Raw genomic sequence first — 1,018 nt, forward strand, 5'->3', positions numbered from 1 at the left:
GCGAGTCAGGGAGATGCCCAGCCGCCCGCTGGCCCGCTCGTGGCTGTCGGCAGGCAGCGTCTTCAGCAGGCAGCCGCGGATGGTCTTCACCAGGTGCGGGAAGGCCACGTTGGTGCAGAAGAGGCCGAGCAGCAGCTGGCGCTGGCACTCCTCCCACTTGGCCAGCGCGTCCCCGAGCAGGAGGCTGTTGCGCATCCAGCTGGGCAGCGCCTCACTGCAGGCTGCACAGGACAGCGGCACTGAAGGCAGCGACTGGGCACGACGCAGCTCCACCTGCTCCGACAGCCTGGGCAGGAGGGAGGGCGTCAGCGGGCGCGGCGGGCTGCAGGCCGGGGCTCGGCAGGGGCGCTCACCTGGAGGGCAGGTGGCTGCCCAGCTTCCTCTTGGCGCGCATCACCAGGTACTGGCAGATGCTGCCGGTCTGCTCCTTCATCCACCGGATGTCCTCGGGGACGTCAGGCAGCCACTCCAGCAGGCTGGGGGTGCAGGCGGGGTCAGGGGCCTGGCAGGTGGCCGCCCAGCTCCGCGGCCTCAGCTACCTGTGCCCCTGCCCTGGGAGCCCCGAATCGGCCTCTGGCCGTTCCCGCGTCCAGCTGCCTGTTTCTGGGGTGACTGTCACTCACGGGGGATCCCGAGCCTTCGCCTCCCACCCGCCCCACATCCCATTGCCCCACACCGGATGGTGAAGGACACGGCGCTCTCCAGCGGCAGTGTGTAGGGCACCATCATGGCTGTGGCCAGGCGCACGGGCAGCATGTTGGAGAGCGTGGTCAGCAGGTCCTTGGGCTCCACGCAGGCTTCCAGCAGGGCTGCGAGGCGAGGGGTGCAGGAGGGAGGTCGGCGGCGGTCGGGAAGGGGACCTGGCCCTGCCGCTCACGCTCCGGCAGCCAGCGGGGTGGCTGTGTTCGCCCCAGAGCTCCCAGGCCCGCCACCCGGCGCACCCTCGTTGAGCCGCGCGGGCAGGCGCTCCAGGATGTGATCCTCGCGAGCCGGCAGCGCCGCGCCCTCCGCGGCGGCC

General features: G+C 71.7%; 1 protein-coding gene across 1 annotated transcript in view; it reads right to left on the reverse strand.

Moving 5' to 3' along the window:
* Positions 1–1,018, reverse strand: part of PNPLA2 (patatin-like phospholipase domain containing 2) — a 6,026-nt gene that overhangs the window by 397 nt on the left and 4,611 nt on the right. The window contains exons 5-8 of the mRNA XM_012734341.1: positions 942–1,018; positions 677–809; positions 354–476; positions 3–286 (exon numbers count right to left, since the gene is read on the reverse strand). Coding sequence (XP_012589795.1) covers positions 3–286; positions 354–476; positions 677–809; positions 942–1,018 — 617 coding nt within the window. The remainder of the gene's footprint in view (positions 1–2; positions 287–353; positions 477–676; positions 810–941) is intronic.

Source organism: Condylura cristata, unplaced genomic scaffold (assembly GCF_000260355.1).
Source record: "Condylura cristata isolate star-nosed mole 26May11 unplaced genomic scaffold, ConCri1.0 scaffold00054, whole genome shotgun sequence".
In the NCBI taxonomy this organism is placed as follows: Eukaryota; Metazoa; Chordata; class Mammalia; order Eulipotyphla; family Talpidae; genus Condylura; species Condylura cristata.